At 45.3% G+C, this 26,086-nt stretch overlaps 1 protein-coding gene across 1 annotated transcript in view; it reads right to left on the reverse strand.

Annotated features, from left to right (window-relative positions):
* Nucleotides 1-7,428: 7,428 nt before the first annotated feature.
* Nucleotides 7,429-26,086, reverse strand: part of LOC111148102 (ST3 beta-galactoside alpha-2,3-sialyltransferase 5) — a 48,819-nt gene continuing 30,161 nt past the window's right edge. The window contains exons 4-7 of the mRNA XM_022504507.1: nt 18,345-18,688; nt 14,352-14,538; nt 12,634-12,792; nt 7,429-7,805 (exon numbers count right to left, since the gene is read on the reverse strand). Coding sequence (XP_022360215.1) covers nt 7,557-7,805; nt 12,634-12,792; nt 14,352-14,538; nt 18,345-18,688 — 939 coding nt within the window. The 3' untranslated portion in view covers nt 7,429-7,556. The remainder of the gene's footprint in view (nt 7,806-12,633; nt 12,793-14,351; nt 14,539-18,344; nt 18,689-26,086) is intronic.

Below are 26,086 nucleotides of genomic sequence, written 5' to 3' on the forward strand. Positions count from 1 at the left end.
CACAGGGCAGTATCTTTAGGACACCCTTGCTGGGTACTAAGATATAGCTGAGAGTGTCTCTTGGGCATGGTGCACAGAGCAGCCACCGTTCCAGGATCTGAACAAATGGTGTTCAGGACAGAATGGTCAGCCAGAGCTGCAGAACCAAGTGGCCGCCACAAGTGCCATCCGCTGTTAGTTTCACTTCCATATCCTAAGACCTGGTAGATTTCAGTGCATTTGAAAATAAAGCAACCATTGGATTCTATTTCAGTAGCAAGTTTTGGAAAATGTGGGGGTGTATCTGGAGCAGGTAGATCTCAGCATGGCCTCTGTTCTGACCTGGTCCGAGCTCTCCCAGAGTGGGGACAACAGACCCTGGAACCAGATAATGACAGCAACAGAGAGGGACCCACAAAGCTGATGGTAGACAAGAACCCCACGATACCAGACCTGAGGATACACCAACTTGGGGCCGCTTGTTCATAGGATGAACTCTTCAAAATACTTTCCTCTCCTTGCTCTCTTGTAACAAAGTAGGATCCATGGGTCTGAATAGAGATTTTGTATTTTTCTAAGGCATAGGCAGGAGGGCCAAAGGGCTACTTAAATACAAATTTGTGACGTAAAAGAGATCATGTCTCTACTATGTGAAGACTTCAAAAAAGGCTGAAGAAAAGAAAAAATGATCTAAATAAGCTCTTCTTCTATTTCATATTTCAATTTTAAATAATACTTAAAATCTTATTTTAGGAGTGTTCAAAATTAGACAACAAAAACTGGACTGTCTTTTGTTTCTGCAGGAAAATTATGACATCTGACAAGTAGAAATGAGATGGTCGTCTTTGTTCCCTGCCCCTGGCCAGAATCTCTTTGATTGTCAGCTCAATTTTTGTTGTCTTCCTGAAAGGGAAGATTCTTTCTAGTTGGAGGAAAGCCAAATCATTGTTCAATACAGGACATAAGCACGGGGTGGAGACGGACAGAGAGAAGGGAGCAGGGAAGAAAATCAGGATTGGCTTTTTATGGAGAGAGACTTGGGGAAGATTCTGGAAAGACTTTGATGTAGCTGCAGGCTGAGATGAAAGTGGTCAGAAGTCACCCCTTCTAAAAGTGGCTCCTAATGTCCTTCCTGAGATATACACTTTTAAGAAGCACAAAATAGGTCTCTAGGAATAAGTATGTAAAATAATAAGTTTGGTGATTATATTGTCCAAAGTAAGAATCAGGTCATTTGACCTGTTAATTGAACAGGACAGCTGGAACTGAGACCTCCCACCCCTTCTAGATGAGGGGTGCCCAGTCAGTGTGCATAAAGTCTACAGGAGACTCTCGTCTGTGAAGCCAGGGTTTGTACTAGACATTTCCTCATTCCCTGTCAATCGCCCGTGTGCCTAGTGGTGGCTGGGTGGGGAGAGGATGTGAAGTTGGCAAAAGATGGGGGCCTGTCCCTTTTGACCTCTCCTCAGCTCACCCCCTGGGTTTGCAATGCACTCACATTCTTAAATTGAGGTAAAGCTTGTAAAGTGACAAAGATGAGCCACAGGCAAAAGATGGAGAGGGAAAGGCCACGACTGTAACATTCCACTCAACCTTTCATTTTAGGACAAGATTCTTAGTTTGGACTAGAATCTAATTTTGCTTGTTTGGGGTGTGTGTGTGTGTGTGTGTGTGTGTGTGTGTGTGTGTGTGTGTTGAATCTCAGTCACTCTTCATACGAACATCACACTGGAATAGCAAACCACTCCAGAACAAAGCCTCAGTTAGGAAGCCTTTTGTCCACCATTATTTTAAAGACAAGAGCACATAACTCAAAATGATCAGTTCTTTGGTAATTATGTCTTTTTAAAGTAGGCTTTATCGAGTAAATGATATATAACAACAACAAAAAAAGGCAGACAAATATGTACATACATACAATGGAGGTATAGTATCTTGGTTTCCAAATTCTGTATAATGAACTGACTGCCTTGACTACAAAACATAAACCCTTTGACACAAGACCTTCCCTATTATAGAGGGAAACACCAACCCCTACATCCACACTTTGATACACTTTGGCAGGTCTTTTGTGTTCTGATCATCCAAATTCAATGCCCCACACCTCCAACAGGCGACGCTCCAACCCTGGCAGGGTGTGCGAGAATTCAACTCCAGTCTGACACCATCCAACGAAGACAGCCTCGGATCCCAGAGGTCTTGAGGGTTCAGTCCTACAAGCGCCCTCTCCACTTGTGACACCAGTCCCAAGCTCAGATTATCACCTGGGCTTCCACCTAAGTGGCTAACAAATTGGAGGTTCCAGTGAACCCCTCCAATTCAGGATGCAAAGCGCCAAGCCTTGGTGGTTATCTCTATTTCTGATCAGCCGGCCAATAAATCAAAGATCTCCAAGGGCCCCTCCCCTCCTCAGGTTGACTAGTTTACTAGAGCACCTCACAGAACTCAAACATTTTACTTACTAGATGACTGGTTTATTATAAAAGGACAGAACTCAGGAAGACCCAGATGGAAGAGAGGCATTGGCAGGGTATGGAGGGACAGGGCTGGGAGTTTCCATGTCCTCTCTAGCTGAACCACTCTCCCCAGTCTCCATGTGTTTGTCAGCTCAGAAGCTCTCTGAACCCCATCCTTTTGAGGGTTTGCAGAGGCTTCATTACATAGGCATGGTTGATTAAGTCGTTGGCCATTGGTGAATGATTGTAATTCTCAGCCCCTCTCTATTCCCCAGAGGTCTGGGGTGGGTGGGAGGGCGGGTGGCACGGAAACCACTTGGTTGATTCCTCTGGTGTCCCCATCTCCAGGTGCTTTCCAAAAGGCATCTCATTAACATAACACAAAACATCTTAATCATTCTCAAGACTTGGGAACTTCCAAGGGTCTAGGGAGTGGTATGTCAGAAGATCTCCATAAACTTCTTATGATCAGTCACAACAATACAGCAGGTCCTTGAAAAGAGAGGGCACACACCTATTTTCGAAGCCTCAGTAATAAGTCGGTTTTCCGCAATGTATGGATATGTATATAGCCACTAAGCAGGCCTATTTAGCTTCTGGCATATTCTTTTAAGAGTCATTTAAGTCACTAAGACAATTACATATAGAAAAAGTGATGTGTTCATTTACTGCTTTAGTTACCTGTGTTCTAGAATAGGCAAGGCCTTGTTATAGGTGCTATGGATGGAATAAAGTACAAAATTGTGTCTCTAGAGAGTTCATCCTTTAATTACAAGAGGTCCTCTCAAATTTTCATTGCTTTAGAGCTGATAGTCAGCTTCTTCCCAACCCAAATGAACCAGGCTGATAGGATATCTTGATATGTTAACCAGCCCATTCAAAACGACTTTTGCATCTGACTCTTGTCCCTAATCACCTTCAACTGGCCCTCACTGCCATGCTGTCTTCTGTCACCTGTCACATTCATGTCACTGCCTGGTAGTGTAGCATGGTCTTTCCTGTCAAGGACCTAATCAACATTTTAAATGAACTCATGGTTTTAAATATCAATTTTTCTTGGAACCAATTTTCTTCAAAAAGTTAAAAAAACTTAAGTCAGGTAACAGGAGAGTGAAAATATATTGCTTTTAGAAATTACCGAATTTCAAAAAAAAAAAAAAAAAAAGAAATTACCGAATTTCTGGTGTATAATCCGTTACGAGCATTGCTTCTGTGGGGTATCTAGTGAAAATTTGATTTCTTTTATGTTTGCATTTTCTGACAATTCACTTCACTCCTTTTCTAGGCACACAAAGGCCAACTCAAAACCTGACAGCCCACTTCTTTCCAGAGGAAATTTGTAAACTTGTCTCCCTTCCTACATGTTTCACTGACACAGCTCACTAGAGAGATCTGCTTTTATAAAAAGTTAGAGCCAAATTTCATAGCCTTTACTTTTTGTTCTACTGTAGCCATCTAAAGATGGATGCTTTTCTCCTCTGCTCAGTGGATTGAAATTTAATATTGGGAATTGGTCAAATCTAATCATTTCGATAATGAAAGCTGAACTACCAAGACTGCAATTTCCTTTGTGGGGGGACGTCAATTTCTAGTCCATGACATGCGAGTGTACATGTAATGAATAGTTCTCCTGCCCAATTTACTTCAGTCTAATATTGAGTGTTGGTTGTAGGTAAAGGGAGATAAATATCATGTTTTGAGCATGCAAACCCACGTGGCCTACGATGACCTTGGGAAGTGGGGAAGGACAGAGAAAGATGTGTATTCTGGTGCTCTGTGTCCTGGGACCAGCTTCCCTTTGTCCTTTGTGCTACAGTCTGTGAGGCGAGTGTGTGACCCTCACGGAGGGTCAGTGCCTGGGGAGAAGGCATTGGTCCCATGGCAGCAAACACAAGCTCCTTTGTTTGAGAGAAGCATTTTGTTACCGCGTGTGAATGGGAGGGAGGCCGGGTGTCACACGGCTCCTGCTGGCTCTGCAAGCTTATTAAAAGCTCACAGCATTCCAGGGGCAACTGTGCTAACTCACAGGAACTAGTCCTTTTCTTCCTTCTCAATGGACTTTATTGAAGGGTCCCAGAGAAAAGATGAAAAGGTAGACCACACTCGGGTGCTGTAAACCTGCCAAGGAGGAGAATAAGTCGCCATTTCTTAATCTTCCTATGATGCTGGTCTAAAAGGGTCTCTTGAGACAGTAACAAGACCAAGTCAACAATCCCTTTGATAATCAAGTCCCAGAGCACTGGGGTTGGAATACAGCCACAATGAAGTGGTCCTTGGTTTTAGAAATCTTCGATATCCTTAGGATACTGGGGCATGACTTTTTTTTTCTTTTACAACTGACCCTCTGTGTCAGCCATGCAAACTACACTGAGCTCATCCCTGTTTAACACGAGCAGTTGAGCCAAAAAGCTGGCCTGACAACTTATTTTAACTAATGGGCCCAACAAATGATGACACCCCCCCAAATCTGTGAAAACAGACATCGCCAATGCCTTATCAATATATTCTTGGGAAATGAAAACCCCCGTGCCACACAAAGGAGCCATGAAAGGAAGGGGAATACCTAGAATGCATGAGGTTGTCTAGAAAATGCAATTCAGCTTTGCCTAAAAACGTGACCCATGTCATAGGGAGATACTCATCCAGTCCACAGGCATTTTCCTAAGGCCAGCCTAGGTTTCTGGAGACAATCTGCTCTCTGTGGAGAGAAAAAGAAAAAAAAAAAACCACAAACCCAAACCATACAACCCACTGAAATTTTCTGTGGCCCAAAGTTCTGGTAAGATGTATGTTAAAATACAGAACATGTGGAAGCTATCCTCAGTTGCCTTAAAATCAAGGACCACAGCCACATGAGAGGGATGTGCGTGCACCTACGAAGTTGGAGGGCGACATGAAGCCTATTATTGGCGCTCTACCTGTGACATCCAGAAGCACCTAGAGGTGGGTTCCCCAAAGGGTGAGTGTGTTGGGGTTGGGGTAAAGGAGGAGGCACTGCAAAGCCCAGGAGGCACTTCTAATACACAGCTGCCAAAGTGCTCAAAGTTCTTGAAGACGGTCTCTGATCAACTCCAACCGGCTGGTGGATGCCACAAAAGTTCTCTGAGAAAAGTATGCCTTTTTATGCACTTTGGGCACTTCCTCCCTGCTAGGAATTCAAAGGCGAGAGGCCTGGGAAAAGCCATGTAAGGATGCATGCAACAAGGGATGTACAGAGGAGGGGTGGGCAGAGGGCCAGGCCTGACATGGGCTGGAAGCTGCCAGGTGCCAGGCCTGGAGCCACACACTTCCCAGGGGCCCAGCATGGCAGTGGCATCTGAGTCCATGTGGGCCCACGGGGAAGTTGTCTAAGGAGTTCAAACCCTGGCTTCAAACTGTTAAAAAAAAAAAAAAAAAAAAATCAGGTTTCAGTAGCCCCTGAAGGATGAGGGGCTGGAGCTGAGGGCTGGGGCAGGGAAGGGCTGGCCTTCCCTGAGTCACAGCCAGCCATAGACTATCTTCCTGAGTCTCAAGTTTCAATGCTGTCACTTAGCTGGCGAACATTTCCAAGCATTTTCTTTGAAACAGTATTTTATAAAAGAGAAAGCAAAATCCATAGAAAATGTGAAGTCACCAATCCAGAGAAATACTATTTGGTGATGCCGGCAACTCTGTACTTGACCCCAGGGCCCCAGAGATCCAAGGGCTCCTGTGTGTGTGCTGTGACGGGCTCCCCACCCTGCGTGTGCTGGGGGGTGGGGGGCACAGATGCCAAAGACAGCAGAGCTGCAGGGGACCAGGACCACAGAAGCGGTGAATGCAGGTAAGAACTGGACAGGGCAGGGAGGGAACAAAGTAGCTGCTGACCCTCAGATGACCAAGACAGAAGCCGGAACGAGCCTGTGTTCCGGGAGGAAGCCACTGGCACTTGACATCTCTCCAAGAATCCCTCACCCACTGTCGGGGGTGTGGCCCCCTGGCAGGATGAGGCACCATCCGCTGTTGCTCCCTGCCAGCATCCCCCACTGACGTCTCCACCTAGCAGCATTCAAGGACATTTCGGGGAGATTATAGACTTTTCTTTTTTTAAGTGCTCAAATTAAGTAGACTATGAGAGCTCCTCAAAAGCTTTTATTCTTTCTTTTTTTTTTTTTTTTTGACCTCCCCCCTCCTTGTTCCACACTCCCAGTAAGGAATTTAAAAAAAAAAATTTTTTTTTTTTTTTTTTTTTTTTTAAATAGGCAATTTATAACACTGGGAGGATTTTATTTCAGCGTTTCAGAAAATGTGACTATTCTTGGAAAGGGTTTATCCTTCTACAACTCTGGAGGACAGAGATTGTGTGCTAAATTTTAAAGCCACCGATTAACATTTAAGTGCTTTGGAAGGGCAGTTTTAAAAAAACAAAAACAAAAACAAAAAACCTCTCAGGAAATTCAAGAGCTGTCATCATTTCAGGGGAGAGAGTGGCTTCTGCAGCCCAGGGTGGCTTTGTATATTCTGAAGATGCAGAAAATGTCTTCTGTGTCCCTCTCTGGCCAGGGACAGCTAGGACAGATCCTCTGGTGGACGGCAGCAAGTCTTCTGGCAGAAGGCAGACCAACAGAGAGGGGCCGGGAACTTCTCCGACCTGCCCAGGCCTCACGCAGCAGCACAGCTGACCTGGTACCCATGGTTTAGCTACTGAGCACGTCATCCCGGAAGCGCCTCAGACATGTGTCCCGCCAAACAGTGACACGGAACCAGAATCTGGCATTCGGGGCTCTCAAGGAAGGAGTGACCTCCACTCTCCTTCTACTCAGTTACCTGGTATTCTATGTGCAGTAGACACAGACAGAGTTTTTAGAAGTTAAATAACGTTCTTAAAACACAATAAAACATCGTTACATACAAGTCTCTTTGAAAAGTCTTTCCAAGTCAGTTCTCAAAATTATCTTACAAAATGTTGTGCAAAAATACTGACCTCAAATAAATAGTGGGGACCGAGTGGGAAGGGTGAAACTTGTTTATCATGTTTTTTAAATTAAAAGTTAAAAACACCGGCTGCACTTCAAAGGATCTGCAGGATGCAGTCATGGAGAAGGCTCTGAAAAACCAGCCTTCAGAGTTGGAGCTGCATTGTCAGATGAGGTTTGTTTGTGCTCAGAATTCACAATGGATGCCTCCGCTGAGGTCCTCCACCACACCCTCTTTGACCAGCCTGACGAGGAATCTGGTCTCCGTTGTCACATTATGCATGGTTTGAAAGTTCATGGCAGCCATGCAGAGATTGTCGAAGTAGTGCAAAGGTGTTTTGGGTTGATTGAGGTCATATCCAAAGCCTGCCAAGCTGACTTCATCACACAGGTGCGTGGCTAGGACGACAGCAATGACACCAATGGTGGGCACGTTCTGAAAAAGGGGAAAAGACAAGGCTTAGGGCCATTCACTGCTTTCCAAGTGGCACGCACGCTCTGTCGGTCACAGACGCAGCCGGGGGGCTGCCATTTTATACAGCGCACAGTTTCATTGATCACAGAATCCTGAAGTCTGAATCTAGACTCTGAAACATGGTCTGTGATGTGAAAACCTTAGAACACACCACCGAGAGGTGGCTTGGCAGGTCCTCTTGCACCAAACAAAAATGTGTTCTTTGTAAGACTTCTACTTCCTGGTCTAATACGTGATGACCAGAACCTCAAAGCAAGTCCATTTCCTTTCTGATACGACGAGTATCTATAAGTTCTGCTCTGGAACTAGGAAAGTCCACAGGACTGTCTACCATCCTTCTTGGGACCTGTTTCTGGAGGCCGGCCCTTCCTTGCTGGCTCCTATGGACGGTCTCTGCCTGAGAACAGAGCAGCCTCCGCTTCCACCAGCGAAGACCATGCTCACTTCTCACCTGAAACTACATCCCACTGAAGGCCCTCCTTTGCTTTCCTGGCAAATAACGCTTCTAGGCCATTTTCACATAGACAGCTGCTAAGCCAGTTTCTGCCCACCCTCTGTGTGGGCAATTTTTAGGCCTAAATGAAGGGTATCCACATTTATTCCTTCTAAAAGGTATCCTGCTGACTGTAGCTTAATGTGCCAAATGTCTCAATGTTCTGGATTCTGATATCACCACTCCCTCCCTCACGTCTGCTATTTTGCCCCTTGCCAATCTGGAATCGTGCTTTCTGGATCTCTGTCCCAGTCTTGGGCAAAATCGGTACACAGGGCAGAGAGAAGTACAGAAGGCCCTACAGCAGTCGAAGCACTCCCTGAAGGCCACCGGTTACCTACATGACACTCTCGGTTGCACAGTTTTTCATGTGTAAATGTACCTGCTTTGTTCATCCTACTTGAGTCTGTGGCTTCCCAGAAACAACTCTCCTTTTCCGTCCACTGGAACAACAGTGAACCCTTCAGAGTTGATAGTTTAAATGGATTAAGGACGCTCTACAGAACTCATCATTTGTTCAAAGCCACCTTCCGCTCCTTGATGTGAAGCATCTGCGTCACTCGTTAAAAGAAACTCAACAGTTGCTGAAGACAAGAGAAATTAACCCAAAGGAAGAGGTCTTCCTGTTTAGCCACAGGACCCTAAAGCAGTGTCTTCTCTTACCTGTGGCCGGCTCTGTACCTAGCCCATCGGGAAAACTCAATCAGTGTTTATAGAAGGAGTACGTGAAACCAGCTGCACGGAGGGGCCGTGTATGGAGAGCAGCTCAGAAGCCATGAAGAACCGCTCAGAGCATGCTCTTTCCAGAACGGACCCCCTAGGATCACACCCCCTCATCCACCAGACCTCCCTCCCTGCTGGAAAGCCGTGTGCATCAACACGAGCCCAGTCTGCTGTTTACTTCCAAGCTTTTCTCTATGCATCTCTATACACACATTTTTACTTTTAAACAAAAATGGGACAGTATACATGCTCGGTAACTTGATTTTCTTGTTTATTACAGTATGGAGGTGTTTTCTTATCCATTTGTTTTCCTGCATCCTTAACACTCACACAATACTGCATCAGTTATACATAATATGTTTAAATCACCCCCCTAATGAGAAATGTTCAGGCCATTTTCAGTCCTTTGCGGTTAACATTATGGTGAACGTACTACAATACCCACCTTTGTAGATTTTGCTTTTATCTCTTTTTTAAAGATTTTATTTTTAAGTAATCTGTACATCCAATGTGGGGTTCAAACTCACAACCCCAAGGTCAAGAGTCACATGCTCATGGCCTGAGCCAGCCAGGTGTCCCTTTAATTTTCTTATGATAAAATTTTTAGAGTAAAATTGCTGGGCCCAAACTGTTCACATTCACATTTAAAGCTGATAAGTACTGCCAAACTACCCTCCAATTTATAATTCTACCTGTATTTCTGCCAAGCAAGGACATTACCTAGCCCTTAAATCTTTGCTAAGAAAATAGGGAAAAATGTCACTGTGGCTCTAATTTACTTTTATTTAATTCCTGCCAAAGTTGAACATTTTATCATGTATTTCTTGGCTGTATTAATTTCTTCTTTTGTGAAATGTCTGTCTGTATCTTTTCCCCATTTTTTTTTCCATTGGCCCATCTTTTCTTTTTGATTTAATAAGATCTTATACTTTGGGAGTATTATCATATATATGCTAAAACTTGCCCTGCTTATTTTGTGTTGTTTCTGATATCTTTTGCTGTTCAGTAACTTCATATTTCATGTAATTAAATCTGTTAATTTTTTAAAGGTTACTTTTAAAATAAAACTCTACCTACAGGATGCCTGGGTGGCTCAGTTGGTTGTGTCTGCCTTCAGCTCAGGTCATGATCCCAGGGTCCCGGGATTGAGCCCGGCATCAGGCTTCTTGCTCTGCAGGAAGCCTGTTTCTCCTTCTCCCTTTGCCCCTCCCCCCTGCTTGTTCCCTCTCTCTCTCAAATGAATAAATAAAATCTTTAAAAAAAAATTAATTTCATTTCTTAAAAATAAAAATCTACCTACAAACCACAAATGAGCATTTATATTTAAAAAATACTATGAAATTTAGTAAAGACACAGAGTAGTTGAGAAGACACAGAGATAAGGATAGTGAAAACTCTCTATAACTTCAGAATCTTGCAAAGTCCTCCTTTTTTAAACACTGTTTTGTTGTAGTTGATGTTAACAGTTACATTAAAAGTTGTAAGTTTATGTCCTGGGGGAATCCTATGTGCTCCAATGTGGGGAAACGAAGCAAAGCAACTTTTTTTTTTTTTAAGATTTTATTTATTTACTAGGCAGAGAGGCAGGCAGAGAGGATGGGGGGGAAGCAGGCTCGCCGCTAAGCAAAGAGCCTGATGCGGGGCTCGATCCCAGGACCCTGAGACCATGACCTGGGCCGAAGGCAGAGGCTTAACCCACTGAGCCGCCCAGGCACCCCATAAAGCAATGTATTATATGATGAATCCAATCACAGACCCCAACAGCTGCTGGTGAGGGGCAGAGCCACTCTCCTCTGAGACAGAAACAGCACAGCCTCCTGACCAGAAACACTGGGCCTGGACATGCTCCTGCAGTGGGCAGAACCTACATGGCCCTCTCGGCCTCCCCACAGATAGAGCAGCAGGAGAGCCCGCGAGAGGGCAGAGCCCCTGAGAAAAATGGTGGCCTGCTAAGGGAAGAGCTTTGGCTGTGCTCCCAGTGAGCTGGGCAGTCAAGCCTCAGGCTGTAGCCAGAGCTGGAGTTAGCTGTTACCGGAGCAGCACAAAGAACTAGTTTTTGTTTTAAGGAGACTATTTAGGGATTTGTTTTTCCTAGTAAGCACAGAATGCTTCAAGATTTACACAGGTGTTATAAAGAACATTTTAAATTAGAATTTCACTCATGGTTGGGGGAGCACCTGGGTGGCTCAGTTGGTTAAGCGTCTGCCTTTGGCTCAGCTCATGATCTCGGGATCCTGGGATTGAGTCCCACACTGGGCTCCCTGCTTGGCAGGAAGCCTGATCCTCCCTCTGCTCCTCCTCTTCTCTCATGCTCTCTCTCTCAAATAAATAAAATCTTAAAAAAAAGAGAGAGAGAGAGAATTTTATTTATTGGGAAAACAGAAGAACCTGCCAATCTGTCTACTGGTTACTGGTTGACCACATCTAAGAGTCTAATTCAGTGTCTGCAAATAGTGACCCTGACCAGCCCCAGGTATCTGCTACACAATATCTCAGGCCCCCAGTGTAAGAAGTGCCCCACCCCGACTTCTAAATTCCTTGCTTTCCTTTATATACAGAGATTTTGCTTAAAAGTTTAAGAAGGGGGTGGCCTGGGTAGCTCAGTCAGTTCAGTACCCAACTCTTGATCTCAGCTCTGGTCTTGATCTCAGGGTCATGAGTTTAAACTCTGCATTTAAAAAAAAGGTGGGGGGCACCTGGGTGGCTCAGTGGGTTAAGGCCTCTGCCTTCAGCTCAGGTCATGATCCCAGGGTCCTGGGATCAAGCCCCGCATCGGGCTCTCTGCTCAGTGGGGAGCCTGCTTCCCCATCTCTCTTTCTGCCTACCTCTCTGCCTACTTGTGATCTCTGTCAAATAAATAAATAAAATCTTTAAAAAAAAAGTTTAAAGATGATTTCCACTGCTTTTAAAAAAGTTATTTTTAAAGACACAACTCACAAAGAAACCAATAATAAAGGCATTGCCATCCTCCCGGTATCAGCACCGGCTTTGCAGGAAAAGAATTTCTATTGCAGTGAAAGAACTACAGAGGGCACAGGGGTTCTCAAATTAGGCTGCAAAATAAAACCGCCCAGGGGACTTTGAAAGTCCCAAAGTACAGACAACAGCAGAGAACAGTTAAGTAGAAAGTTTGGGATGGGACCCAAGCATCAATGGAAAACACTGCTCTAGCGGGCAAACTTTACTTACCATCACCTCTAAAGTGATGGTAAATGTCAAGTCTGACTTGAGTGGCCCAGAGTTAAAAATGTAAAGAACTTTCCAGACCACCAAAGTGCCTTTCACTCTGGAGTCCCAGGGTCAGAACATCTTAAATAGTATCTCAGTGACCAAGATGTTAACATGTGGACTATACGAAGGAGATGAGTTACCAAGGGAGAAGCCAAGTAAACACTAAGGGGGCCTGAAGTCAAGATGCAGAACAGCCAACACGCACCAAGCCTGTGATCACTGACTACGTTTCTACACCGGGAGATGCTTCTGGGGATATAACTGAGCCTACGTGAAATTTGTACGGAGGTCTCCCTTCCAACACAGAGACAAACAGTTAACTTTCCATCGCAACAGAAGTACCTTATCTCGGCCCCAGAACCTTGACTGGGGCTCCGAGTACTGAAGGATGTCAAAGGCAGTCTCTTTGATAATAACTGGATTCAAAATCCTGAAGTGTTTCGGCCGTAGTGGGATTTTTTCCGCTACCTGCTTCCAAAAGAAGAGCCGCACCCAAAATGGCTAAGGGAAGAAAGCAAGCAATCATTAGAGGGACTGAATAAAGCTCTCCTGCCATCAGAAGGCGAGCACGCACCCCTGCTAAGCAGCCCAGGAGATGTGGGTGGGACCCCACGTGGGCTGGGGGGCTGCACTCTGCAGCACAGTCCCTGAGATGGACGCGTCTGATGCCCCCACTCAGAGGAGCAACCCCAAAGGACCTGGTTTACGAAGGTGGCACTGGACAAGAAGAGGAAGGGCAGAACCAGCTCTGGTTTGTTTGGAGAAGATATTCCCCAGGGAATGACCCCAAAAAGCATCATGTGTCCCCAGGAAGACCGGGTGAACAGATCTAATTTAAGGGTATTTAAGTGCCATGAGTGTCCCACTTAGATCAGACCCTCCCCCTGCATCCTCCCTCGGCTGACTTGGTCTAGTTCCTAGTTCTGTGAAGTCTCCTGGTAACTGACTGCAAGTCACCTCCCACGTGCTTCATCCAACTAGACCAACTTCTATCCAATGGAAAATCCAGAAGATCATGATAAGCTATATCAGGCTTTGCAGATAGAAATTCTCCATCAGATGGTGCCTATATGAAAAGTCTAATATATCCTATTAACTTTACAGAAAGCTAGTTTTTATGTGCGTCTATAAATATGACCATTGACCACTGAAATTTACTTCAGCATAATGGGTGGGGCGACCATAAAATAATATGATCAATTATTATAACAAACAAAAGGGAATATGGCTGAGTTCATGCAGGCCATTTCCTCAACAGCTGCCCCGCCAGAATTCGGTGCATTTCCTCCAACAAGGGGACTGCCAGCACAACAGTTTTAGACAATCTCTTGAGGAACATTCCTAGAGGTTTTACATATATCCTTTTGAAAATCCGCAATAATGGTTTATATTCATCCCAGTAAATGTAATTTCTGGATTAGCCAAAAGACATGTAAATTCAAACCTGGTGAACACGTTAGGTGAGCAGTAATAACAATTTTGGTCCAAAACCTGATATTCCCATTAAGTGATGATCACAATTTCCATGTGACTTAATCTTAAATTCTGAAAGTAGTTCCCAAAAAGGAGTACTGACGGTTTCTACAAAGGCAGTAGTTATTTAAAAGACAACACAAAAGTATAATTGACCCTTGAATGACACGGGGATTACGGGCACCACCATCTCCTCCCCAAGTAGCTGAAATCCACAGGGAACTTCTGACTCTCCCAAAACTTAACTACTAGTAGCCTACTGCTAACCAGAGGCCTTACCGATAATATAAACAGTTAACACGTATTTTGAGTATGTATTTTTGTATTCTTACAATAAGGCAAGCTACAAAAAGGAAAACATTATTAAGAAAATCAAAAGGAAGAGAAAATGCCTTTACAGTACTGCACTGTGTTTATCAAAAACCATCTGTGTACTAGTGGACCCATGCAGTTCAAACCCATGCTGTTCAGGGGTCAACTGTATACATTCCACTGCGTTTGTTTAAAAACAGAAGTCTGTAATTACAGTTAGAGACCCCTCCACTTTTTGCGAAAGAACACCGGAGAGCTGCATTTCTAGTGCTTACCAGGGTTTCGTTTTTTACCATTGCTTGAAGCCAGTTGAAGTCAACACTCTTAAATAAAACAGCAACAAACAAGTCATTGGAATAATATTCAAGGTCAGACAGTGGCGCGCCCTCTGGATAAGTCATCCTGATAGTAGTTTTATTACCAACATGCTCAGAATATCCTTCAACTGGTGCACTGTTTAACCTATTTGAATAAAAAAGACAAAGATAAATTGACAAAGCAAGCCATCAACTACTTCATCACATCGTGCAAGATCCCTTAGTTGTGTCCCCCGCATGTCTATAGGGCTGGGAGTGAGCTGTGGGTTGGGGGGTAAGGCCTCCCTCCCAACAGCCTCGAGTCCCTGAGGGACACCCACACCTCCTCTATGAATGTCAAGCAATTCCAAATAATCCTGCCATTTTAAGCCCAAACATATTGTATTTTGGTCATCAGTAATGTTTCCTTGAAAGCTTCCCGCTGTGCTCAGATATTAGGGGTTCTTGCCAGAATTTCAGAAAGGCAATCAGAAAGCAAACGGAGAAACCAGACGAGGCAGACCCAAACCACAATTGTAGTGACAGGGTTGGGACCAAGGAGGGCATCAGGCCCAGATGCATCCTTAGAGCAAGGACTTGGGACACTTACAACTATTAGATCAACAAAGGCTCTTCCCAGTGTCATAGTTTTGGAGCAGATTCTAAGAATTCTTTTGAAAGCACCCCCACCCACCTAGTTAAAGAGTTTAGTAATCTCACAGTCTGTTTGGTTCTTCCCTTGTATTATCACACTTGTGTTATCACATCTGTATTATCACACCTAGATCTCGGCTTTCTTCTCTATTCTACTGCCCCTTCTTCTAGATCTGATACCTACCTACCTCTGGATTATCAAAAGATATTATTACACATGAGACCAAATGAAAGGCATGCCCCAGGGCAGTTATTCCCCCCCACCCCACTTTTCTTTTCTTTTAAATTTTTATTTTAATATTATTTTTTAAAATTAATTTATTTGACAGAGACACACAGGGAGAGAGGGAACACAAGCAGGAGGAGTGGGAGAGGGAGAAGCAGGCTTCCCGTTGAGCAGGGAGCCCGATGTGGGACTCGATCCCAGGGCCCTGGGATCATGACCTGAGCCGAAGGCAGATGCTCAACAACTGAGCCAAGCAGGTGCCCCTTTTCTTTTTTAAAATAAAGGACATTATATAAGTACATATATAGAACCTGTATTTTCTTGGTGTTCATTTCCTAATTCCGCATACTGTTCTGTGGTTCTGCAGTTCTAGAATAGAATGTCTTTTTTCTTAGGAAATGCACACGGATTTGCAACTGACTATCAAAGGGTTCAGAAAAGGATAATAGTATAGATAGAAAGAAAATCATAAAGCACTGTGATAAAGTTGTTACCAGCTGGAGAATGTGGGGGGAAGGGTGAATGGGAGGGTCTTTGTACTATTCCTGCAACTTTTCTGTTAAATTTGGAATTGTTTCAAACCTAAAAGTCTGGAATCCTGAACCTGCTTTCTGACTGTGATTTAACTTTGCTCTGTGACTGAATCAAGCCGACACAGTGGAAAGACATACTCATGTGTGCACCTTCCCAGCATGCTGGGAACACTCCTCCTGCCAGGGTGAGGCTCCACACCCACCTTTGCCCTGCCTGCCTCCTCCCTGAAGTACCCAATCCCACTGCTTTGCAGGGCCCCCTGCCTCCCCCCACCACACCCCTCTTCTGGCCCAGAGTGCGCACCGTTGGCCCCCCGAGTTTGTCTCCTCTCTTCCTGTATGAGTCACACATGGTGGGGGAGCACAGGGCCCTGTCTGCCTGCACACACAGCTTTCAGCTGCTCGCATGGGGCCTGGGATTAGGTGCTGAAAGCCTCTGACCGTGCGTCTGGACGGCTGGCATCCGGCCTGGACCCTGGGCCCTCTAGTGCCTCAGCGTCCTCACTGGTGACATTAACCGTGATGGCTTCACGGAGGAATGAGAAGCTCTAAAGCACGTGACACAGCGTCTGGCCCACGGAAAGCATCTGGTGCAAGGCAGCGGTTACCGCCTTCTTTACCCCAACCTTTACAGTCCTCAAAGCCCAACCCCACTCCTACTCCCTCTCCTTACGCCATGCCTGCTTTCTGACCACTGGGGCCTACCCCAACCCTTTTGCCTTTAAACCAGGCTTTTACCCATTTCCTCCATCTCTTGGCTCTCAACAGAGTCTGGTTCTTTCTACAAACACCCTACGGCCCCTGCCCCCTCTTCTTGTGCCCCCCTACCTTCGTACACATTCTCCAAAAATAGGTGCTACCATTTATTGAGCAATTAGCCCATGCCCAGCATTAAATGCTTTACACTAAGTTCTAAGTGCTTTACGTCTATGAACTCATGTTGTCTTCATGGTGAGGCTAGAAGGTGCGTACTGTTACTGCCTCCAGATGAGGAAACAGAGTCCCAAGACAGGTAGGAAACTTGCCTGAAATCACAGCTACTGGGGACAAAGGCATTATGTGAACATACCACGTTTAGGCTCAAAATATCTGAAATAGATCTTGTCATCCTCCTCACTAACCAGAGATTTTCCCCAACTACTCCCATTCCTGACAGCAGTTCCACTAATGCCTAAGACCCCCCAGACTAGAAATCCGGCTGTCCTCTGATGTTAACCAGCAAGCTGCCAGAAAGTCCCATAATTTACTTTTTCAGTATACCCCTTGAAAATGCATTAGTGTCCATTTCCACTTTCTCTGCCTCACAACAGGCCCACACACTGAATGTGTTAACCACAACCTCGAAACCCCCAGCCCTAGCCTTTCCTGCCTTCAGTCAAACTCACACACTCGGGCTCAGCAAATCTGATGAAGACCCAGCGGGCACTGAACTCCTGGTTCGGCGCATCCTTCAGATAGAATTTATTACGACATCTCAAGAGCCTTAAAAACATCCAAGCATCTTTAAGCTAATGATTCTAAAAATTCTTAGAATTATTTCCAAGGAAATAATCAGAGATAAAGACTTAAGTTTGAGCTATGTAAGGCATTTTCACAATAACAAAGAAACTGAAAAATTCAAAATATCCCACAATAGGAGAACTGCTGAATTGCTTACGATAGTCTCATTTAAAGGAATATTAAGCACTTGGAAGAGTTAATTTTCCAAGAACTATTTAATGGCCTCAGAAACTGTTCATTATTATATTAAAAAAGCAAACCATTTGATAAGAATATAAATGTACTCATTAGTCTGTCTATAGAACGAAAGTGGAAAAAACACAGCAAATTCATAATGGTTGGTTATCTGGGCTCCGAGGGGTTATTTTCTTCCTTACCTTTTTCTAGATTTTTTTTTTTTTTTTAAAGATTTTATTTATTTATTTGACAGAGAGAGACCACAAGTAGACAGAGAGGCAGGCAGAGAGAGAGGGAAGCAGGCTCCCTGCCGAGCAGAGAGCCCGACGCGGGACTCGATCCCAGGACCCTGAGATCATGACCTGAGCCGAAGGCAGCGGCCTAACCCACTGAGCCACCCAGGCGCCCTAGATTTTTTTAATCTTCAAGAATGAACATATTTTCCTTTTACAAGGAAAACAATTTTTAGCCAGCGAAACCAGAAAGAATCTAGGATGAGTGGAGTTCAGACCGTGTGCTTCCTAGGTCCCCACCAGCCCTGCCTTGCAGGATGCACCCATACGCAACCCTGCTCCCCAAAGCCAGGCATCTTACCAACTCATCCCCCACACTGTGCGCCCCTTCTTGGTCCTGCCTAGCTCAGGCTTCCTTCTGAATCTGCTCAGGCTTCCTTCTGAATCTACCCAGCCTTCCAAACCTCACCTCCTCTGCAAAGGTCCTGCCAAATTAGGGTCAGTGTGGCATAGTGTGGGGCATCCATCATTTCTCGGGCAGTAAGCCCCATGCGGGCAGGGACTGGCGGTGCTCCCTGCATCCCTCCCTGTTGCTGGTGCGACACGAACCAACAGCAGTGAGGTGGACCCTGGAGGTGAGCACATGTACCTTATCACGACATCGAACTGGTTCAGGGCATGGCCCAGCGCTAGTCCATGGAGGATTCCGCCACTTCCAATAACCACACAACGCCTACAGCTCTTGGCTCGCAAGTGTTCAGGCAGGTCATGCTCAGGCAGTATCTCCAAGAGGGTCTGGACTTGACTGGAGAACTTCCGGAAACCAAAAGGTGGATCATACTTGTACTCGGCTTCGTTCACCTTGGGGACCTCCTTCACGAAAGGTGGTAAATCTGGGCTGTACCTGTGCTCAAACAACCGGGCCATGGACTTCTTCGCGAACTTGGGTCGGCACTCCTTTCGCAAGACTTGCTGAGCGTACTTCTGAGCTCTCTGGAATGAAATTGCATCAGTCTGAGTTGGGAAAACCTCTCAGGCATTGGAAATATCCTCTTTCACACTGTGTCCTGTGATGTCTGACAGAGCTCCCTGTTGATTTCTGTCTTTCAGCACAAAACATCTGCTTTTGAGAGTTAACTGATGCTCAGAGACATAAAGAAATAACCTGGGAGGGTCACAGGACAGGGAGCTAACCTCAACAAGAATCCTTACTTCGTTATATAAGGAAAGCATGTCCTCGTACCCCCACCTCCCACCCCTAGCCCAAGCTAGCTCCCCAAATTAATTTGGGGTGAGATAACATACTTTGAAGCATCTCATGTTTTATAAAACCTGGCACATGCTACCACAGGGATGAACCTTGAGAACATTATACTAAGTGAAATAAACCAGTCACAAAAGGATTGTCTGATTCCACTTACATAAGGTCTCTAAAGTACCAGAATTTGTAGAAACAGAAAGTAGAATGATGGTTATCAGGGACTGGGGGGGAAGGGGCAAATGGGGAAATGCTGTTTGATGGGTCCACAGTTTCGATTCTGCAAGCTGCTAGAAATCCACTCCATGGCAATGTGAACACACTTAACAGGGCCGAACTGGACGTTAAAAAACGGTTGAGATGGTAAGTTTTATGTTTTTTTTTTAACCACAATTTGATAAAATTTTATATTTCAGGCTCTTATCTAGCAGGAAGAGAAACAGGCTGATTTATCAGTTGGGCAATGAGCTTCATAGAGTCTGGAATGCAAGTTATTCTAAATGTAATCAGGGCACAATGTCATGTCAACATAGAAGTGGTCTTGGTTTTGTACATGAATTTCCCTGCACGTTAATGCTTTGCCTTCATAAGGAATGACCGCTGAAGACCAAGTACAGTCGCCTAGCTGAACGAAGCACCCTGTGACGGGACATGGTCCAAAGGCCCACTCACCCCAGGGCTTCCTCCTGCCTCAATCTAGCCAGATGCTGCCTCGCAACCACTTGGTGGGAAGTTCTCCCCCTCACCACTGTGCCTTTTGTCCTTTTCTCCACATTCAGTAGCCTTGGCCCTGCCTTTCCCCTCCTCCCGCCAGGCTACTATCACACACTTACACACACACACCCACACACTCACATGCCCACGCATGCGTGCATGGGTGTATGAAGTCCCAGAGTTCCTGGGGTATTTATTTTTAGGATTGAATGTGTTTTCTAAACTGTGTCTATACTATTATGAGAATGATTATTGTTGCATATTGTTTTAAATATATGCCCCAACTATGTTTTTCCTCAAAGTTTTATTAGTTTTATTGTCTGGTTCCTATATAACAAATATTTTTGGAGGAAAACACCTATCTTATTATAGCAGAAGGCCCCCTGCTCCTCCCTTTTTGTGTTACAGCTTCAAAGAGTTATCAGTACCTGGGAAGAGCACACAGTCTGCATCTTGAGGACGCGGTCCCGTTTCTGGAAAGGGGAACTGATATTCTCTGGGCACAGAAGATGCTGCAGACACTACACATGGTCACGGTCATGGTCTCCCATTACTGACTCTCCCACACCTTACAATATGGTCATTAGCCTCTCACTCTGTGGGCTCAAGGTGGCATAACCAGTAAGAGGGCTGTGCTGGTGCGCTAACCTGGTCTGATGACTTCCCAGATGCCTAAAACCATAGCCTCTGTCTACATAGAGCAGCAGACAAACACCACCACTGAGACTAAGAGATTAGATACAAATTGGCATCTTCATGAGTATCAGCGGGAAAGCTGTGCAAGGACCAGTCGTGACCCCGAGCAGCACCAGCAAGGAAGGCCCAGCCCACGTCACTCCGCAGCCCGCAGAGACTCGCCACCCTGTCAGCGGGGGCAGGGTAAACAGAGGGCCACCCACAGGACACACGTCTGTCTCGAGACTAGAGGCCTGAAGGTTACAAACAGCAAGTCTTAGAGAACAAGAGGCTGAATCCTTCACTGTAGAATGACATGTCAAGCATCTGCTGTTGAAGATCTCCGAGGACAGAAATGAGCATCTGAGAAGGACCCGGAGGAACACAGAGCAGCTCCGTGATCGGCGCATGACTGGAAAAAGCAGTAGGTGACTGCGCCAGGAACCTGGGCTCGGCTCTCCTGGGCTGCCAAATTTCCTCTTTAGAAGTTTCATTTGGAAGGAGGGAAATTTCATTCCATTTCCATTCTGGCAAAGAGCTCCATTTCAGGCTTCAAATTTAATTTTCTAGGCTAGGAGAAGAGCATAAGGCTTGGTAAGCACCCTCTGACCGTAACTCTCACGGCGGCTTGCAACACAACAATCCCAGGAAGAATAAATGTTCGAAAGGCCACTGGAAACATCTACAATGACAGCAGTTCTTTTTCTCCTTCTGTTTCATCTCATCTAGAGACGTGTTAGAAGCCCTGAGAAAGCCCTGGGGATCGTTTCTTCTAATGAGAAGCTGGTCCAGCCTCTCTCTTGCCTCCTCCATGCTTCAAGGTGCAGCCAAGGAAAGCCTGGGGAGGAGAAGCGTGCCTCGAGGAGCCATGACAAGGAAAGGACTGTGACCTTCCTCTTCCTCCCGCTACAGAAAGCTCCAAAGCTGGGAGCCAAAGCAGGCCAGAGAGGAAGGACGTGGAGAGGTCTGGGTGGCAATCATCCAGGGTGAGGGTCACAGGGGGGGTGCAGAGAACTGGAGACTCTCGCAAAGATACAGGAACTCCCACTCCTCTCAAACCAAGGCATGGAAACGAGGGCTTCGGTTTTTACAAGTCTTCCAGGCTGAGCTCACTGGCCGCCCACAATTAAGACTAAACAAAGAGCTGGTAGTTCCAGTTGTCAGTGAGGTGGCCATCTGCCACAGGAGACCATGATGTGAAAATTCATTGAAGGGTGTTTAAAAAAGTTAAAGTAATTTTCCTCAGCAAAGTCTCCACTTTTGTTTCTACTGCATACTTTTGAGGACAATACTTCTCAAAAATATAAGTAAATGGCATAATTCTTCGTAAAAGGCAATGTTCTCTTTTCTTTCTTTACATCTGGGACAGGGCACAGCACTGAGGCTGAAGCAGAGTTTGGGGGCTGGAGCTAACCAAACTCGGTGGGAGTCCAACTCAGCCACAAACCATCTGAATGTAAGCCATGAGTTACCTCATGAAACTTTCAGTTCCTGCCTGGAAAAGCTGGACCTTCTCTCCTCCTCACCAGGCCACTCTGTGCCCCCGACATTACATGTGAAGACTGGAGTATCATCACAGAACAGCAACCATGGGCAAAGCCACTGCCCCACTGAACTCACGTTCAAGTTAGCCATCTGGAACCTTCCACTGGCTACCAGCAGGGCAAAATCTGAATAACCAAGCCACAGAAAGAACACCACAGTTACAACTCAAGCAGTCAGTGGCAGCCGGGGACTGGTTGCTGAGGGTGCGGACAGAGAACAGGTGAGCAAACTCACTCAGGTGACAGAATGTTCTAGAATTGGACTGGGGTGAAGGTGATGTAACCGTGTAAATGCATGGATGCTATCAAACTGTATGCTTAAGAGGAGTAAATCTTATGCTGTGTATATTTTGTCACAGTAAATGGTTAGGAAAAAACCATCAGAAGATCTGGATGCTAGATACAGTTCTAGATCTATGAGCCAGCAGTGTAACCTTGACTAAAGCATCCAGCCCTAGGTCAAGGCTTCAGTTCCCTCATCTTCGATAATCAAGGATGGTCTGGGGTAAGGGGCCAACACTGAGGAGAGGAAAAAAGCGGTCTAGAGGTGCAGACACCTGGACTAAAAACTCAGCCCAGGTCACTCTGCTTACCTTAGCTACATGAGTGTAGATCTGCAGAGTCAGAGAGAAGTAAATTTGGCCATAATTAACTACACAGCAGAAAATGCAGTCCCCGGGTGGTGTGTGGTTTTTAGCTCTCTGAGAAGAGAGAGGGCCTAGTTCAAACTGTTGCAACCATACGGCCCAAACCTAGACGGACAGGAATGCGCCCTCGTCTCTCCTCAAACAACTTTTAAATGCAATTTCACATCTGCAATGTGCTTTCAAAGTGTCCAAATCCTGACAGGGACCACCGTCAGTCTTTTTAAAGAAATGGCATGTTCAGGGGCATCTTTAAATAGAAAAGACAAAACCCATGACCACCATGGCCACACTTCTGCTGCTGTACTAACACAGGCCGGGGCCAGCACAACCAGACCATGCTCAGAAACAAGGGTCAGCAGGGCCCCCGAACACGGCAGGCTGCAGAGTATCCTCAACAGAGCCAACGGGGCCTCATGGCTTTGAGACCATCTTCTGCTAACCTACATCCCTAACAATTCAAATTTGTCTACTCGCTCTCAGTGGGAAGGACCAAACCCCACCAACATCCTGGAGACACGGTTTTCTTTGTAGGGAGCTCACCCCACCTCACAGCCATTCAGAACACCAGGACCACTTCCTCTACTCTGGGGACTTGAGAGAGGGTTTTTGATTTTGCTTTAGTGAAACATGATCTGATATCAAATTTGGAACTGGCTCAGTGTGGCACTCAAGGCCTTTCCCTCTTTGGTTCTGGCTCATTTTCAGTCTTCTACCCTGCTGTTCCCCCACCCCAATCCTCAGTCATATCCAACTCCAGCTGTACGTCTAATCTGCAAAGCCTTGGGGGGCACATGCTTTCTGCACACACTGCTCCCTTGGCCTGGAATGAAGCAGGACAACCTGTCAGGACCACTGTGAAAAGTGGGGCATTCTGACAGTGTCAACAATGTGAAAAACCTATAAAAAAGAGTCTCAAGTAAAAAAATTAAAAAACACCCCTAATTCCACCATGGTCATAGCAGGCCTTCCCTTTCTACTTTATTAATTTCTGAACTGACCAAGGCTTTCAGAAACACGTTGCACTTTTATAACTACCCCCTGAGTCTTTCATCTTTCTCCATAACTATAGAGAACTTTCTACTTTATTCATTTCTGTATTATTTGAAGTTTTGGTGTTACTTTTGTAACTGGAAAAAATAATGATCTTTTAGATTTAGAACTGGGTTGATGTAGCCGTCCCTGTGGGCTGCCTACCGGGTCTCCATTTCCCTGCTCCTTCTTAGGTAACTGTGGTTTTGTGTGGGAAGCTAACACCCTTTCTCCAGGTAGGCGGTGGGGCCTGGGAGGCTGACCTCAGATACTCCCAATGCCCATCAGATACTCCCAATGCCCTTGTCAGGGATTGGTAAGGAATCCTCACAGCAGCCAATCAGGGCAGGGCCCTGGGAGCCCTGACAGGTTGTTATTGGCCCTGCAGTGAACTTAGGTTTTGAAACTGGTGCCATCAGCTAAATGGAGGACTCCTAATCATGGTTTAGGGGAAAAGGGATGGTGAGATTTTTTTTTTTTTTTTCTGTCTACTAGCCACTGGTGGATATGAGGAGTTGAACAGAAACTATCTAACCTGTTCCTTAAAGGGATATCAAACTTAATGTACATTACTGGATTGCCTGTTATTTAACTGTGGATTTTCTATTCCATTGAAGTTCAGAGATCAGGCACCACACCATGGTTCAGTAATATTTCCCCTCTCTCTGGAGTTGAATATACCTAAGTACATATTCCTTAACACAAAATGTTAGTACACAATCCCCACCTCCCAGGGCTTGCTTAAAGGACAAGTGGGAAAGACAGTTAAAATTCTACAGTGTAAGTGTTAGGATTAAGGTATAAAGGCATTTCCAGAAGACAGAGAAGGCTGATCAGATAAGACTTCTTAGATAAGGTAACTTCAGAGCTAAGAGTTCCTGTAAAAGATAAGGAGCAGAGAGGCCAAGGGAGGGAAGAGCTCCAGGCAGAGAAGTTAGAACGAACACAGTTAAAACACAGTTAAAACTTCGGGGAAAGTCTTCTCGACAAATGGTGCCAGAAAAACATCATTATCTACATTCAAAAGAAAAAGGCTGGACCCCAACCTCACACCATATACAAACTCGGAATAAATTAAAGACCTACATTTAAGAGCTAAAACTTCATTATAAAACTTGCAGAAGAAAACACAGGCTTAGGAAATGGATTTCTTAGATATGACATCAAAAGCACAAGGAACAAAAGGAAAAATAAACTGGACCTCATCAAAATTAGAAACTTTTGTGCTTAAAAAAGAAAGAAAGAAAGAAAGAAAGAAAGAAAGAAAGAAAGAAAGAAAGAAAACTTTTGTGCTGAAAATGACACCAGCAAGAAAATGAAAAGACAATTCACAAAATGGGAGAAAATACTCACAAGCCATATTATCTGATGAACGGACTAGTAGGCAGAATTTTTAGAGAAGTCTTACAACTCAGTAATATAAAGACAAATAACCCAATGAAGGACTGGCCAAAGAGCTTGAATGGACATTTCTCCTTAGAAGACATACAAATGGCCAATGAGCAAACAAAAAAGAGGCTCGTCATTAGTTACCAGGGAAATCCAAATCAAAACCAAAAAGAGGAAGAATCAAGGGACAGTGAGGGGATTTAGTGCCTGGAACAGGCAGGGCTGGGACATGGGGCAGCAAAAGGAGGCTGAAGAGACTGGCAGGAACCAAGGCACAAAGACCCCTAAGACCAGACTCGGGAATTGATATTAAAGGTAATGGGAGCAAGTCAGAGTTTGAAACTGGGAAGCACTATATCAGATTCAATTTTTGGAAATACTACTACCACTATAGTAGGGCATGCCTGGATGCAGAAAGGCAGGTAAGGAGACATGAACCTGGGGCGACAGGTGACAGCAGAGGATGTCAAAGGGCACCTGGAGCATTATTCCTATTCCCGGAATCCCAGAAACTGTCTACTTTTATAAACACCATCCACGTTTGCGAATCATTTCTACTTTAGATGAGACAACAAAATGCTTACGAAAACTACTATGTCAAATGGAGTCTGGGAAGTTTCAGAGGAGTCTCAGCGTACAGTTGAGGTTCTGTGTCAAAGGCACTGAGTCGGGGACCAGCACTGAGAGCAGGGAAGAGACCTGCTGATTCTTTCCAGCCTGGTACTGATAAAATTACAGAGAACCAAAGACGCTCGGGGTTGCAAGGGATCAGAAAAGCCCACGAACCACGAATTGTCTGATGCCTGAATTCTATCTACAGGACCAAACTGTTATCCAGCTTTGCTTCAAGAGCTCCAGAGATGTGCCACAAAGGCGGCCCATTAATCCCATCTTCGGACGCCTCAGGCCATCACATCCTTGTCCTTTCTGCTTGACTGCCATCTCTGGATCCGCACCGCTGCCATTAAGGCCACCTGAGCAGAGCTGCCCGTCCCGGAGGCCTATAGCTGCCATGTGCAAGCCTTCTGTCCTTCTGGCTACACGAACATTCCCATCCCTTCAGAGGTTCCTCAGGGACTTGGTCTCGAGTCTCTTCTCTGGTCATCCTCAGAAGTCATTAGGACTCCTTGGGGAA

Source organism: Enhydra lutris, unplaced genomic scaffold (genome assembly GCF_002288905.1).
Source record: "Enhydra lutris kenyoni isolate GAN:26980312 unplaced genomic scaffold, ASM228890v2 scaffoldscaffold18, whole genome shotgun sequence".
In the NCBI taxonomy this organism is placed as follows: Eukaryota; Metazoa; Chordata; class Mammalia; order Carnivora; family Mustelidae; genus Enhydra; species Enhydra lutris.